This window comes from Polyodon spathula, chromosome 7 (genome assembly GCF_017654505.1).
Source record: "Polyodon spathula isolate WHYD16114869_AA chromosome 7, ASM1765450v1, whole genome shotgun sequence".
Lineage (NCBI taxonomy): Eukaryota > Metazoa > Chordata > Actinopteri > Acipenseriformes > Polyodontidae > Polyodon > Polyodon spathula.
The window spans coordinates 8,038,318-8,053,319 of NC_054540.1; the positions used below are offsets into that span (position 1 = coordinate 8,038,318).

Below are 15,002 nucleotides of genomic sequence, written 5' to 3' on the forward strand. Positions count from 1 at the left end.
TAAAATACAGTTTTATTTGAATCTGAGAGGGAGTAGACAAATCAATATGGAACATTAAGTTAAATAAAATGTAAATGTACTGTAAGTTGTTGAGGAATTTGATTCAACAAAACCAAATTCTATAATAATAAAAAATGAATTGAAACAAATCTGTTCAGGCACTATTTTAGAATATAATTATACTGTAGTTTGTCTGAAATTTGAATGCATCCATTAAAGACTGGAAACTTCTTATCCCAGCTCTCTATACAGATTACACTTTGAGTATCATAACCTGACACAGTACACCTAAAGTACAGGGGGTGTAGGTTGTGGTGATATAGTTTTTAATGATGCTGGTAGCTGTGGCAAAGGATATGCATGCATTTAAAAAAAAATATTTGCAGTTCAGCTAAATATTTAGTGCACACTATTACGAACGCTGCACATTTCTGCCTCAGATTGAAGCATCACAGAGAAGTAAAAAGGTGTATACCATTGAGATGTACCCTGAAGAAACACCAGCAGAACCATTAGCAAATCACTAATAGCAACACACTGTGATACCATTGGTTTGTCAAAACATTCACATGTTACCACGGTTACTGGCCCATCGCACTAAAGATTTGTCTTTGCTGCCATTGCCATTCAGTACTGATCAAACGCGTTGTCGGATCATTTGTGATTCGTTTCCAAAGTCTTGCGATCAAATCAGGAAACTATAACATGCAGGTTCTACTGATCAAGGAGAAATTACAGTCCAGCGGAATGCTACAGAACACACATAATATGGTTCATGAAAGATAAGAAATTAGATGTACAAGGTCAATAATCCAGGGAATGCACTTTTCAGCTGAGATCTGTAGCACATAAGATTATTTTCCACATCTCACTTAAATACTGGAGATTTCCACACACATACAAACATGATAAAAATCTTCTGTTTTGTTTTTTTTAAATCCCATTTCCAGGACCTAAAATAGAACAAAAAAGCTTTTGTAAAGCTTATACATTTATTAATTTACTTCCAGTGCACTCTTAATGTAATACTGCCTGTCAGTTAAATGCATTAGTCTGTAGAAGGTATTCTCAAACCTCTTACATATTTAATACTCATATCTTTGTTAAGGGCAATATACTTTGAACTAAGTTGTTCTCCTTGAGTAACCTACAGTATTCTCAGCATCTCAACCTTTTTTTTTTTTTTTTGGTCATTGCACATACCTATATATTCTGCAGAGTTGAATTTGAAACCTTGGTTACCTGAATATAACAGGAGTATTCGGAAGGTGTTGATTTGTCCATTTCAGTTTCGACATCTGAAAATGACTAGCAGCTTTTTCTTAGAACATAAGAACATAAGAAAGTTTACAAACGACAGGAGGCCATTCGGCCCATCTTGCTCGTTTGGTTGTTAGTAGCTTATTGATCCCAGAATCTCATCAAGCAGCTTCTTGAAGGATCCCAGGGTGTCAGCTTCAACAACATTACTGGGGAGTTGATTCCAGACGCTCACGATTCTCTGTGTAAAAAAGTGTCTCCTATTTTCTGTTCTGAATGCCCCTTTGTCTAATCACCATTTGTGACCCCTGGTCCTTGTTTCTTTTTTCAGGCTGAAAAAGTCCCTTGGGTCGACACTGTCAATACCTTTTAGAATTTTGAATGCTTGAATTAGGTCGCCACGTAGTCTTCTTTGTTCAAGACTGAACAGATTCAATTCTTTTAGCCTGTCTGCATATGACATGCCTTTTAAGCCCGGAATAATTCTGGTCGCTCTTCTTTGCACTCTTTCTAGAGCAGCAATATCTTTTTTATAGCGAGGTGACCAGAACTGAACACAATATTCAAGATGAGGTCTTACTAGTGCATTGTACAGTTTTAACATTACTTCCCTTGATTTAAATTCAACACTTTTCACAATGTATCCGAGCAGCTTGTTAGCCTTTTTTATAGCTTCCCCACATTGCCTAGATGAAGACATTTCTGAGTCAACAAAAACTCCTAGGTCTTTTTCATAGATTCCTTCTCCAATTTCAGTATCTCCCATATGATATTTATAATGTACGTTTTTATTTCCTGCATGCAGTACCTTACACTTTTCTCTATTAAATGTCATTTGCCATGTGTCTGCCCAGTTCTGAATCTTGTCTAGATCATTTTGAATGACCTTTGCTGCTACAACAGTGTTTTCCACTCCTCCTACTTTTGTGTCGTCTGCAAATTTAACAAGTTTGCTTACTATACCAGAATCTAAATCATTAATGTAGATTAGGAATAGCAGAGGACCTAATACTGATCCCTGTGGTACACCACTGGTTACCACACTCCATTCTGAGTTTTTTCCTCTAATCAGTACTTTCTGTTTTCTACATGTTAACCACTCCCTAATCCGTGTACATGCGTTTCCTTGAATTCCAACTGCGTTCAGTTAATACAGTAATTAGTAACTTCCCATACTAAATACATTTTGTGGCTTATGATTTGTTTTGTTACAAAAAAACTATGTGATTATACTTAGTCACAACTGCAAAGTTGATTATTAAGCAATAAATCACACCACAAGGCACACCTGAAATCCTCCAGATCCTCGAAAACAGTGTGGAATGCTGTGTTGCTCTTACTGAATAAAACAGAATATCGTTGACACTACAGGTCCCATCCATTTAGGTACCGTCTGAAAACATGAGGCAGGTAAATCAGAGGCTTGCTTCAGTGCAAGCAGTTTTATCATGAATGCATCTTATAATAAATGCTGTAAATCTGAAGAATGAAAGTAGCACACAATGTATTCTTGTGTATGCTCACAGCTGGGTGCCCATTCGGATTTATCTAGATCTTGGGACCTTTAATTAGTGAGAATGACAGAAAGAAAAAACACACAGCAGTTATAATAAAGTAACCAATCATTTTCATGCCCTTGATTTGAACCATTTTTACTGCTTCTTTTGTAAACACAGGTTTCAGATAACACTGAAATATTGCTATTAGATTTGGTCATGTAAACACTGAAAAGTACAGATTTCAGAAATTTGCTCGTGGGCAACTCGCCTACCTACACAACCAAAATGAACTAACAAACACAACACAAACACTTGTGAAAACAAGGACTATCCCTGAACCTAAACCTCCAATCAGGCTCCCCTAAACTCGTCTGTCTTTAAGGCGGGTGAAGGAGACCTGCAGATATCGTAAGAGTTGCTATAGCCATACAAAACAAATTCTAGCTCAGTTTTTCATTAGCTATGGTCTCAGTGACAGCTGACAACGGCCACTAGAAAAAATTCTGAAAAAGTCTAGTTTCACTTCAACTTATCTGGAAGACATAAAGCTTAAACATGTTTCTGTTTTTTTTTTTTTTTTTTTTTTTTTTTACCTAACAAACCAACCATACATGTTAGCCATAAAGCAAAGGAAATTACATTTTTATCATTTGCTGTAACCTTGGTTGCTGTCAAGAATGTCTCCTGTAATTTGAGTGCTGGAGCTCAGGGATATTTTGTATAAATAGATGTTTTAATTGAGGAAATTAATCTGCCATTTAAAAAAAGATCTGGGGTCATGAAAAGTCATTCAGTGGCACTGCATTTGTTAAGGGGAGTCAGAATCGCTCTATTTAGCACACATGTAAAGCTCAGTTTAATAGTATAAAATGCATCAGTACCATATTTCTTATAAAGTTTCATAGCAGTGAAATGATAATATGTTTTGCAGAACAATAATATATTTTTTTTTTATGTAGGAGCATCAAATCCTGCTATAAGGACATTGTTATGAACATGAAACACAATGAAAAATGGCGACACAATAAAAATGTGTTTTAGCATGATCAATACATTGTAGCTAGTTAAGAAATGTCTGCCAGCATATCAAAACAGGTCTTTACTTGGTTGGCCGACAGCAAACTGTTGACAGACATTGTTGCCAATCGCATTTCGTTGTACGATGTATTTATTCTACAGTGTTAGCCTACAAAACAGTTTGAGTGTTGACCTGGCTTTATCCTGAAAAAAGAACCATTATGAAAGCAAAGAGAAGATTGAGGTGGGTAGAATATTCAGTCAAGGCTGGAGGATATCTTAGGGTTACATACCGTATCCCAGCATAACAAGGTCCCCTTCGAGGTCATTTTAGGATGAATTCATTTTTTTGTCTTCAAACTATCAATGTGATGATGGAGTTGCTCAACATGTACCCCGCTGGTTTAAGCCACAGCTAGATTTTAATGGAGCATTTTGCATCCCATGGGACTCATCCTGGACAGCGTCAACCACCTATTTGCAGTTATACTGCGATTTCTCCTAAAAGTAGATGGCCAATGTAATTCCGTGGGATTTAACAGTTGTAGTAAAATGCTGTAATCAAATCCAGGGGGCTTATGTTGAGTTTTGTTTGGAATTGTGCACAAAAGATCATTATGTGGGAAACTATGCAGGGAACAGGTCATCAATCAAAGTCATGCTCTGTCCATCTATTGTCACTAGATGAAGTTGCAATGATAGACATGCAAGCCAAAAAACATAACACAGTACCTTCATACAGAAAATGTAACCTTGACCTGACATAGCTACGAATGCATTACAATAATAAATACAAACACAGGCTGACAGAACTATTTCCTTTATTAGAAAGATACACTAAGAGGAACAAACCTCAATGTGTGCTGAAACTTTTTTTTTAATGCTACATGCCAAAATGTACAGTACTACACATAAAAGTGCACAATGGATTAACAGTACATTTTCCAGAACTGTACAGTATTACCTTTCGTTTGCTTTATTTATGTATATATTTATTTTCTACTTGTTCATTAATGTATGGATTGAAATGGAAAATGCAACAGTACAGAACAAAGTCTGAAGTTCCTCTAAAATTTTAAAGGCACTTTCACATGTACATACTAGAGATGTACATTGACACAATTAGGTAACAGTCAAAATGCAGGAAACTACCAGTACTGCGGTTTAGCCAAATTACAGTATGGACAGATTGAATTAGGTGTGTGCGGGAGCTACCACTTAGTACATCTGCAGTTGTATCAGTCTTCCTTGTTACATGTCCACTTTTTTCACTGTACTTTTTTAAAATATACCTAGAACCATCAAACTACTATTTACTTACACAAATGCATCTAATGGCCATCCACTAAAACGTATAATTTCTAATGATTATTATAATCTCTGTAAACAGCATTTTATATAAGCATTATGCAGTCCAGTACTGTATTTATCGCTATTTAAACACACACAAAATTGTGCAATTTTAAAGGTGTGGTACCTGTTTAGATTAAGTGACATAGGCTCATTGTGTCACCTTCAGAAAGAGTGTGGGCCAGATTTTCCTGGCAGCTGTTTTTTACTTTCAGTCTGTCTTTTTTGTTATTTTTGAGGCTGTACTTGAGTGGAAAGTGGCACGTATGAATGATTAAAGAGGTTTTATCAGTTTAAAATCCACCGGGATTTACTGTAAAAAAAAACAAAAAAACTAAAAACAACCAGCTCATGTAGTTTTCCACCTGCTAGAGAAAAGTATTAACGGAAGTAGGGTCCCTTATAAGGACCTCAATTTTGTGTCACCACCCCCAGAGACTATGTTGTATGGCTTGCTTTGCCTAAATAGAAAATTAGACGTACCACTTAACTGAAAAGGCTTTTTCTGTTGGCAGTAGGACCCAAACCAGTGGGTTTGTTTGCAGCTGAAATAAAAGGGAGTTTTAAATGAGCGCTTCCTCTCCTGAAGGTCGCACCTTTGTTTCTTGGCCTATGTAAACAACCGACATGAATACAGCAGCTTTAAGCAGTGGTTATCAGTAAGGATGGAGCTATAGTTTCAACCGGGCAGTAAGGCCTAAGGAACGAAAAACAAAAACAACCGTGTTGAACAGAGAGATAATGTCCGCCTTCAAAAATCAACAAAGACTTCCAAAGTCCCTCAAAGTAAGTTGTAAACTAACATTGATTTGAAATGCAAGCTTCTGAATGTTGCACAGAGTCCCTTTATGTAAACTAATGGTTTAAAATTATTTTACAATATGGGAAGCCTTTGTGATTTGTGTTGCTTTCGTTTGACTCTTTTTTTTTTTTTTTCCCTTTAAAATCTAGCGGTGCAGCATACAGGTTTATTTTTTATTTATTTTTATTTCAAGTAAGTCTATGTGGTCTTTGTTATTGCCCTCAAATAATACTGTATGATAATCCAGTTTTTACAGAAGCATGTAAAAATGCCCTTTGTTATTAAATGCAGCTAATTGGAGACATTTACTTTCTAACACTCAAAGAATACAGCTTACAAACACATAACTACCAATATTTATCTTAATATCCCTTTAGTTTTGACCACGCTGTGGATCCTTAAGCTTTTTATTTATTTATAATTTTTTTTAGTTAATTGTATTTATTTAAATCGTCCCTGCATTTTATTGTGCAGTCGTAACATTCAGATTCACATTGTGCACGACTTGTCTGTAGGACCTTGGCCAGCAGGGGGAGGTCCATGGCTGGGGTTAGTCTTGGGAAGAACCATTGGTTTTGGTCTCAAGGCTGGGGGTTTCAGCTGGACTCCCATGCGTGGGGCCACCATGGGTTTGAAGGTGCTCATGGTGTCGCTGGAGGAGCTGGTGCTGCGACGCATTGGTGGATCACTGCTCTTCAGCATGATGTTGTGGAGCGGGCTCAGGGACTCGGTGGAGGTGGCCGGGGTGGGTGCGTTCTTCATCTGCTCCAGGGTGTCCAGCACTACATCAGGGGCGTGCTTGGCTGTGCTCTGGCGTTCCAGCTCCCGCAGCTCATTCAGGGCTGTGTTCATCGTCTCCTCGATGTCCTGCCATAGGAAATACATTCTGGGAGTTAAATATCATGTTCACCTAATTACAGTGCATTGTGTGCTCAGTTATTTTCTATAATTTTTTTGAAAGATTAATGTAGATCTCTGCAGAACGCACTGCAGACGGAGACATCACAAATCGAATTGTTAAAAACCTATTTGAAAAATTGCTATTCTAAAAATGTCTAATGCTATTCTAAAAATGTCTATAGTGAAAATAACTTATGTCAGGCTTTGAGCACATGTAGGGAGAGACTATTTTACCCCCTAAGGTGTCTTGCAAAAGGAATCATTCACAAGTCTGTTATACAAAGGACATGTCAGGTTCAGAATTAATTATATTAAAAATACAGCATTGAAATAATCATGTTTCTCTCAATTAAGATCCCTCTTTAAAATGTTTTGGTATGTGTATGTAACCTTCTTTTAAGACATCATGTTGACTCATTTTGCAATACTGACGGCTTGAAAGTGGCCTTCGTTCTTCCTTCAGGGAAGGGAATCGGCTTTAAATAACATTTTAAACCATTAAGAGCTTTACAGACCCATACTTATATAACCTATTACTAAAATGCAGTTATTTGTATTCTTAATGGGAGAGGCTTATGCTAAAAATCTGTTTTAATTGTGTCTGATTTATCCTAATCTTATTATAGTCATCCTAGTCCTGGAATGTCCTTACCTCTTGAAAGCAAGGGATATCGATTCATTTAAAGCTTTTATAAAGGTGTTAAAATAGATATATTCATAGAAAGCCTCTAGGGCTATTATTATACAGGCATGTCTGCTTGCATTACTGCAATCCTGATGCTGATGTAGACACAGCCCCCTTGAGGAAGAGGTGGGGTATCCCACGGGGCCAGCCTGTGAAATGTGTGACCGCTGGGTGGGTCAACTGTGGGTCACCTACATCGCTGTCAATGAGCACGACGGCTGAAACAGGAATAAACAGAGGGCCTGAACCAAACAGATGACCTTATCCTGTTGTGCGCACTTCTATTAGGAACCTTGGTGTTTAAATGAGACATTGGTGCATCCATCAGCACACTCTTGAGGAAGGCATGCGTCATACGGCAGGGAATTAACCCCTTTCCTATAGAACATACACACAAATACACTGCAACAGTCTGCAGTGATGATAAAAGAAGGAAAGGCTAGTGACTGTGCAGAGGTCTACATACCTTGTCACAATAAAAGGTTTATTTTAATAATGTAAACTGTAAGTAGTTTAATAATATAATGGTTAAGATTTATGGAATTATTTTGGTTAGCTAAAATTACTTTAAAAAAAAACAAAACAAAAAAACCCCACAACAATACATTATAAATCCCGCTATCGCACTTCCACAAAACTTGTTAACACTCACCTGAGCAATGCTCTCTGGGTCTAGGGGTTTGTGCTGCTCGCTGAATCCGGGGTACTGTCCTGAAGAGGTGGACCTGCGGATGGGAGGGCTCTCCATCTTCTTGAGGGAGTCGTGGCGGCTGATGTTGGTGAGGCTGCCTGGACCGGCGCGGCGCCTCCTCTCAGGGCTGTCCACAGGCAGGTTGCGGTTGTGGAGCAGGGAGCGCGAGCTGTGATGGCTGCCATGGCTGCCATGGTTACCCATGTTGGGGGAGCCCATCTCCAAAGAGGTGTTCAGCATGGGGTGAGGCGGGTGCATCATGCAGTGACCCTCGCTGGAGCGGCCCGTGGAGCGGCGTGGTGGGGGAGGATCTGTCCTCTTTCTGTGTCTGAGGAGCAAAATTAAAAAAACAAAACAAAAACAAAACCTAGTAGATAGAACACAGGTACTCAACTGTGACTCTTTCAGTGCCTTCCAAATCAGTACATTGTTTCAAAACCTGGTTCTTCACTCAAGCATCTATAGTAGGTTCAATTAAACAGTTTAACACCTGGCTAGAGCAAGGCTCTAGATTGTTCAATTCAACAATTATGAACTTGGACTGGAATGAACGAACCAACAGTGAATGCCACTGAAACAGAACATTTTAATAAGTTGGTTTGGTTTTCTTATTTATTTAGGGGAAAAAAATCATATTGCATGCACCAAGGGAAACCTGTGTTAACCTGTGTTGAAGATGGCTGACGTCTGAAATAATGTTATTGAGTCAGTTTGCTTGGCTTATTCCCTGAGTAATAAAGTTAAGAAAATCAAGAAAGGCATACTATATAATATGTAATTTATAATATGTAACACAGTGAAACCAGAATCAACTGATCATTCAAACATTTGTGACTGCTCAGAGGTGCCTCTGACAAGCTATTTAAGTCCTGTTCTTTTGGAGTGATGTCAGCATTAATAATTCATTGAAAACTTGGCTTGTATAGCACCTTTTGGCACAGAGGACATAGAAAGAAAACATTTTAGCAATAAATACTAGAAGGTGCCTCTTTTAAAGCTTTGAGCCTTTCCTTATTGGACATTATTGTAAACAAAAGCTAATTAGGGCTGCATAACAAGCTGTAACCACAGAGAGCTTTATCAATCGACCAGAAGTACTTGTTGTCAAAATTCTTTATTATGGGCTACCTGGTGTCTAATAGGGTTTATAAAAAAAAAACTAGTGTTTTCCCACAATGCCTCATGGTTTTCTCAAACCTTTGCCATAAACAGTGTTTTGCAGGTCTGGATATCTGTTATTTTAACTAATGGATTGTTGTTTCAGTCTTTACATCCTTGTGACTTTTCAAACAAACGGTAACCATTAACCTGTCCCCCTGCAACCCTCTACCTATAATGGATTTAAGAAATACCACATTTGCTCTGCGGTATCTCTTACTGATGTTACATCCAGCAGGGACAGTGTTGCAGGGGGACAGGCTAATGTTTACACCCTGGTGTACCAGTTGTACATGGTGGAGAGCCTTAGTCTTAGTCAAGATAAATGTGATATTTCATAACTGTACCAAGTTGCTTTTTAAGTGGAACATAGTAAATCGAAGATGCAAAGGGAATAATAAGAACTGAACAAATCTTAACCCATGCTGTTCCAATAAGTCTTTGAACAGATTCCATATTGAATCGAAACAGGAGAAATGTTCATATAAACACTACATCAATGACTGCATTCGTTATTTATGGTGAATATATCAAGTTCCTCTAATTGTCCTTGAACCCAGTATTTTGAGCAGAAATCAATAATTGTGGCATCAGCATTTTGAATCCAACCAGTGCTTTTATACACAGCTATCAAGCAGTACATCCAGGACTGATGATCCTTATTGTCCTATAAAATTACACCTCCTTGCAGAACAGCCGGTTGCTACTTAAGTCTCTGTCACCTGCCAACATAGGCGTCAGGATGCCTGTCAGGCGGGGAGCTGATTTCCTTTGACAAACACTTGTCTTCGCTCATTGTTCCACTGCTGGCTTCACTGTCAGCTTTCAGGCTCAGTGTATCTGAAAATGTATCATCGCTGAAACCAAACAGACAAGGGAGAGATACAATTGTTAAGTTCATCAGTACACTTTATAGCTCAACACTGAAGTAAATGAAGTAAATGTTTCTAAAAATAACAACCCTGCCAAAATAAACAAGACTTGCTTAGTTGTACATTGTATCATTTCAGAAGTTTGACCTCTATGTAAAAATAAATAGCATTCTGATCTGTAAAGTGTATTCTTTTTTTAATCAATAAGAGCTTAATTCCCCCTGCCAGGACATATGGCTGAGCTATCACGACAGCTTGAATACTGTTTCTGATTTCAGGTTGAACCCACTCAGCCAGTGAGTTGCTGAGCTGTGGGCAATTTCCACAAATATCACACTGATCTTCCTTCAAATCTCGCACTGTGATCATAAATAAAGCAGGTTGACATCCACCTCTATGCATGAGCAAAACAGTTTAAAGGAAATAAGGTACCAAACAGTGGAAGGTAGGATTCAATACATCAATATTATTTAAGTAATAATTCCTGGGCATTGTTCCATCTCATCCAAGTATTAACCCTGGCAATAATGCCCAACAGCACTTGAAACTAAAGGACGAATACATTTCATTTAAAATAACTTCTACTCTGGAGAAATTAGCATTACTCTATCAAGGGTGTCAAACTCATATCCTGGAGGGCCATAGTGTCTTCTGGCTTGCGTTCCACTGAGCTCTCTATTACTCAATTGGTCTCATTATTTTATTAATTAGACACATTTAACACTTCTTTCCAGACCTCAAAATGTTTTCTAGGTAGTGTACCTTGAATCAAGTGCATTTTTTAAATCACCTGTAAAAGACCTTGAAACATTGAACAAATAATTAGATAAAGTCAGTTAATTGAAAACCAGAAGATGCTGCGGCCTTCAAGGACTGGCGTTTGACACCCCTGCTCTATATATTGAGTAAGTAGTCACACAAGCCTTTAAAACAAAACAGTCAAGTTAAGGGCATCTTAAATTTGCATACATTTCAAATACTTACGTATCCTGAACCACTATGTACTGATGTGGCACCAATCCATCAATCCCATTATGCCTGCCTTCCCACCAGTCATCAGAAGCACGGTGATAGAGGAGCAGGGAGGCTCCCTTTTTGAAGGACAGCTCTCGAGCCGACCGGCCAATGTAATCGAACTTGGCTATGGCTTCAATGGGCTCACATTCTGAAACAGAAAAACAAAAGGAAGAAATGGCTTGACAGATGATTACAGAACCACTGTCAGCAAAATCAATTTTCTCTAACCCTTGGGTATAATTACACTGTGTAGTAATTATGGGTAGTAAGTGTTATTTCCTAATTGCTTATGCCTCAAAAGTATAGAACATGGCTATTACTATAAAAGATTTAGAAGTGAGTAGTTTTTCGAGATTTACAATTATACTGTATTTACAGTATAATCATAAATCTCGAAAAACTACTCACTTCTAAATCTTCTGTAGTCATCTTTGTATTACTTTAGTATAAATACATGTTAATTTGGATTCATATGTTGTTTATTTCTGACTTTATGTGAACGAAAAGACACACATTTGCCCATTTTCCCATTGGAAATAGTGATATTTTGAAATATAACTGTCCTGTTATATTATACAATTGTGGGGAATAACAGCCATTTTCTATACTTTTGAGGCATAAGCAATTAGGAAATAACACTTACTACCCAGGAACAAAAATTGTGTTACATAGTGTTATTATTCGATTTAAGTATTTGATTTAAGAGTAAGTATCTTTTAAATGACATGTTCTTTGTTGCTGTCCCTTTTTTTTATCATGTCGTCGATCACTCCTAGTGGTAAAATGCAGGCTAGATCAACCAAAATGCCTTTATATTAGTGCACAGCAGTGTACTGCCAGCAAAACAAAAGCAAACTCAATCCAAACAGACCACTGGATGGCGCTGGCTCTTATTTCTATAAAGACACTTTGCCAGATCTAGCCTAAGATACAGTATATGAGCAAGTACAAAAAGAACAATGCAGAATGACTGCAAGGGCCAACACAATGTCAGAGCACTGGGCAATTCTGTATTCATTAACTGCTATTAAAAAAAAACCACTTAAAAATAGAATATGTTTACCATATGCAATTCATGACTTTATCAGATCTTAAGAATATATGCTAAGCAAGACTGATCCTGGTATACTCTGTCTTATACTGAAACACTCTCCATTTACAACTGGACCAATGCCCCTGTACTGTGATGGGGATTGTGCTGTTTGAGGTCTTGCATATGTGCAAATTAACTTAACTACTGTTGCAAAGTGTCAATATAGGCATCTGGGAGATTTGGAATGAAGGGGTCATGAACCTGGTCTACCATGATTTTGTTTTCAAATAAAATGTTGATGACAGGCCAAAATCATTTGTGTGTGCACAAGTATTCCCTTCTAAACCATGCATACGGACATTACAATACAAAGTATGTGATTTATCAACACAGGTGTTTGCGTGACCATGTTTACGATCATACTGCAAGATGAGATCAAATTCCTAATCATTCACCTAAAGATCTGGAATCAGTGCAATATGTAAAATAATAACGTTTTCATTAGGGTTATGTTATTGATGCAAGTACTGCTGAAATTGCAATGTTTGTCACATATAATTCTTTCATAAATTATTGCAGTTATATACCAAGTATGCTAGTATTAATATTGTTATTAATATTTAGGCAGTACTATGACATCAATATTATACCACCTCCATGTTTATGACATTAATATGATACTGTAAGTTGTTAAGATTTTTTTCCCTATAAATTCACATATGGTGATTAGTCAAAACATCACTAGAAAATGGTTGATCTCGCACTTCTGGAAGACAACTTTCCAAAGACAATCCTAATGGAATTGTGCGAGATGTTGGATCCCAGTTTGCACAGACCAACCAAGCACACACATCACATTGCTGCACATATTCAAGGTCTGTCTACAACTATTGGCTTTTGGAGCACTGGTAGCTTTCAAAGGCAGATTGGAGAAATCACTGGAATTTTACGAGCCTCTTTTAGAGCAATGATGCCTGGAGTTTTGGATGCAATCGTTTCACTCTGTTCTCGGCACATTCAATTTCCGTGCATGGTACAACAGCACTTCCCCAGTACGATCGGTTCTATAGACTGTTCTCATGTAGCAATTAAAGCACCAAGAGATGGAATTTAAATTTTGTGAGCATAAGACAGTACCATTCAACTCATGCACAGGTTATATTTAATTTATTAACATCGAGATTTATTAACGCATATTACTTAGAAATGTGCGTGCAACAATTATAAACTGCAAGCAATATTCACGCACAAATGACAAATACAGGCCCTGGTCTTTACAGGGTTAAATGATTGTAACACTGGTGTTCAGGCCCTAAAAGAAATAAGAATAGAAAACTAGCTAATGTATTCATCCCCAGCCCCCATAAATGGAGAAACTTTATTTTACACATCACTGAATTCATCTTTCTGTATAAATAAATCAGCCCTCTGCAGACCGGTATTCCTGTGTATAAAAACAACCCAACAAATAGGCAGTTTATAGTGGTATAAACATTTTTGCTTCATTAATGTGCCAATGCTGTTGTGAATGTACACAAGAAAAAATGATAGATATTTTAAACACTTTGTCCAAGGTCTTCAAAATGACTCCAAGCTTACCTCTTCAATCAGAATGACAAGAATACACCAAGTTAATTACACCTGACAGGTTTATCTAAATGAATAAGTCCCGCATTGGCAAATCTGGCTGCTAATAAAGGTAAGATAATTGAATCAATACAGCTGTCTTGACTCTTTCAGATGTGGGATGTTTAAAATTAGCATGTGTCTCAGAGGGTTCAGATTCCACATCCCAAATGGAGAATTTTAATAGGTGCACTTAAGCAGACAATGGTTTAGATTTTTTTGGAATTTCATTGAAAACTGACAAAAAAAAATTTTGCTAAGTTTTCTCTGGGATAAAACAAGCATGCCAGTGCTCTTAGCTCAAAGAAATGCCAGTGGTTTTAGGAAAAAAACTGGTTTCACAGAGCTTGAGAAACACTGATATACAGTCTAATGTTCAAAAGCTTTTTTTGGAGAGCACAATACAAATGTAAACCAGCAGCATATGCTGTTATACAAAACTTTCAGCGTTTGGAAGCCTGCTGTGGCACGATCATGTTATAGCTAACACCAGTTATAAGCAACTGCTGCAGCGTTTTACAGGTGAATCAATACAGCTTCCTAGTTTGTCTTTGTTTTTTATACAGCTCTGGTAAGGAAGATCAATATTGGAACATAGTGAGTATTAAGCTTAATGGTTTTTAACAAAGACTGGAGTTGTATTTCTAGTCTATAATTGCGCTCTCATCACACATCACCCGAGCTGTATTTTGTGCCTGAGACCCTGCTGTAAGTGTGCTGTTTTTATTATTATTCTTTTAAGTTTAAATCTATCCCAAGGCCCATAATGAAGGTAAATAGGGGTGAAACAGCCAAAGCACTTTAATGACATCCCAAGGTTTTGTGAATTTAGTTTAAGCAAACCAGCATGGTTCAATTGTCCTTGTATTTTTTTATTTATTTTTAATCAGTACAGTGTACTAAAACATAACAAAGGCATTGCAAAGAAAATGTATTAGACAGTGAAAGAGAAATAAGGCAAACACTGCAATTCAACACCATATACAGTACTGTGCGAAGTGTACCTTTACCCTGGAAGCACACAAATATGTATGATTTTTAACAAGATTCCTCCTTTTCAGAAAATAAAGCCAAACCTGTTAGTGTATGTTT

General features: G+C 37.4%; 1 protein-coding gene across 2 annotated transcripts in view; it reads right to left on the minus strand.

Moving 5' to 3' along the window:
- Positions 1–3,409: 3,409 nt before the first annotated feature.
- The window catches only part of LOC121318101 (SLIT-ROBO Rho GTPase-activating protein 1), a 95,995-nt gene continuing 84,402 nt past the window's right edge, over positions 3,410–15,002 (minus strand). For both annotated transcript variants that reach the window (XM_041254393.1, XM_041254394.1), the window contains exons 19-22: positions 11,219–11,399; positions 10,085–10,219; positions 8,166–8,532; positions 3,410–6,795 (exon numbers count right to left, since the gene is read on the minus strand). In XM_041254393.1, the coding sequence (XP_041110327.1) occupies positions 6,418–6,795; positions 8,166–8,532; positions 10,085–10,219; positions 11,219–11,399 (1,061 nt within the window). In that variant the 3' untranslated portion in view covers positions 3,410–6,417. The remainder of the gene's footprint in view (positions 6,796–8,165; positions 8,533–10,084; positions 10,220–11,218; positions 11,400–15,002) is intronic.